Source organism: Orycteropus afer, unplaced genomic scaffold, assembly GCF_000298275.1.
Source record: "Orycteropus afer afer isolate SDZICR_OR568_19922 unplaced genomic scaffold, OryAfe1.0 scaffold00610, whole genome shotgun sequence".
Taxonomy (NCBI): Eukaryota; Metazoa; Chordata; class Mammalia; order Tubulidentata; family Orycteropodidae; genus Orycteropus; species Orycteropus afer.
The window spans coordinates 69,788-71,346 of NW_006922197.1; the positions used below are offsets into that span (position 1 = coordinate 69,788).

At 45.7% G+C, this 1,559-nt stretch overlaps 1 protein-coding gene across 1 annotated transcript in view; it reads right to left on the reverse strand.

The window, feature by feature from the left end:
• LOC103210416 (sulfotransferase 2A1-like) overlaps positions 1-1,559 on the reverse strand; it is a 70,860-nt gene that overhangs the window by 45,351 nt on the left and 23,950 nt on the right. The window contains exon 6 of the mRNA XM_007956336.2: positions 5-107. Within this exon, the coding sequence (XP_007954527.1) occupies positions 5-107 (103 nt within the window). The remainder of the gene's footprint in view (positions 1-4; positions 108-1,559) is intronic.

The window sequence follows — 1,559 nt, forward strand, 5'->3', positions numbered from 1 at the left end:
CCACAGAAAAAGCCCTCGAGGAAGCCCCACCATCTTCTCTTGGTATATTTTATCAAAGGCTTCACTCTGGGCCACCGTGAAATGATTTTTCCAGTCCCCAGTGATTCCTGTCAAATACCAAAGATAAGTCCAGATGAGATTTGTAACAAGTATCTGAAGACCACACCTCACTTCTCCAATGCCAGAGTCTACTGTCATCTAGTGCCTGCCTCACAGCAATATTGTGAAGACTGAGTAGACGTGACAGGCAACACCACCAACAATGACAACTAACAGCCACTTTCTAATACTCACAGGTTAGACTTTTTTTTTTTTTTTTTTAAGGATTTTACTTGTATACCTCCTTTAATACTCCCCGCATCTTTCGAAGATAAGGTCTGTTTTTCCCCACATCAGACTTCCTTCTGGTCTGGTCATGCAGTTATGAATGGTGTTCCTGTTCCTCACTGTTCCCTCACTACCACCTTTTCTCTTTTCTTTTCACTCTCCCCCTTTGAAGCTCACAGCACCCAGTGCTGGGGTATCTCATTGTCACTGTCCACCATGCCTCAGGAAAGACCCCCTCATTCAATGGAGATTTCCGCTCAGAGCTCCCTGGAACTCTCTCCGTAACAGCTACAATCAAACTTCTGGGTGATTTTGATCGCGAGATTATGATTCTTCTGGTTCTCTGGTCTCTCCTCCTTGACTGTTCCTCTCCTAACAGCAGTAGACCACCCTCCACTTGGAATTACGTGCTGTGTCTTCTCATTACGCATTCTTCCCCAGGGTCTCATTTTCATTGATCACGTTCCCAGAATATCAGCCCCTATACTTTTGATCTATGAGTCGGGGCCGACTCGACGGCACATAACAACAACAACAACAACATACTTTTGATCATTCAAATGAGCACCTCAGTTTCCCCAAGACTTCGATTCCTTTGAGACTTCTCATCTGTAGGTCACAAATCCTTGTCACCATCCTGCTCTCTCTTGGGAATTAAGTACTTCACTGTGCAGATTAGATCACGAGATCCATGGCTGTAATTGTCCTCCTGCACTTTCCACTCCTGCTCTTTCTCACTATGTAGAATTCATCTCCTAGGCTCCTCTTCGAAGACAAACCCAGCCTTGAACAGGACAGGACACAATACAGAAAACCCTGCTCACTGATGTTGTTGTTGCTGTTAGGTGCCGTTGAGTCGTCTCCCACTCACAGCGACCCTATGCACAGCAGAACAAAACACTGCCTGGTGTCGTGCCAGTTCCACCATCCTTGCTATATTTGAGCTCATTGCCACTGAGGGCCTTCCCCTCTTTCATCGACCCTCCACCTTACCAAGCATAACATTTTTCTCCAGGGAATGGTCCCTTCTGACAACATGACCAAAGTAGGTGACAAAAAGTCCGGCCATTCTTGCTTCCAAGCAGCATTCTGGCTGCACTTCTTCCAGGACAGATCTGTTAGTTCTTTTAGCAGTCCATGGTTCTTTCAGCATTCTTTGCCAGCACCACAACTCAAAAGCATCGACTCTTCTTCAGTCTTCCTTATTCATTGTCCAGCTCTCACATACATAT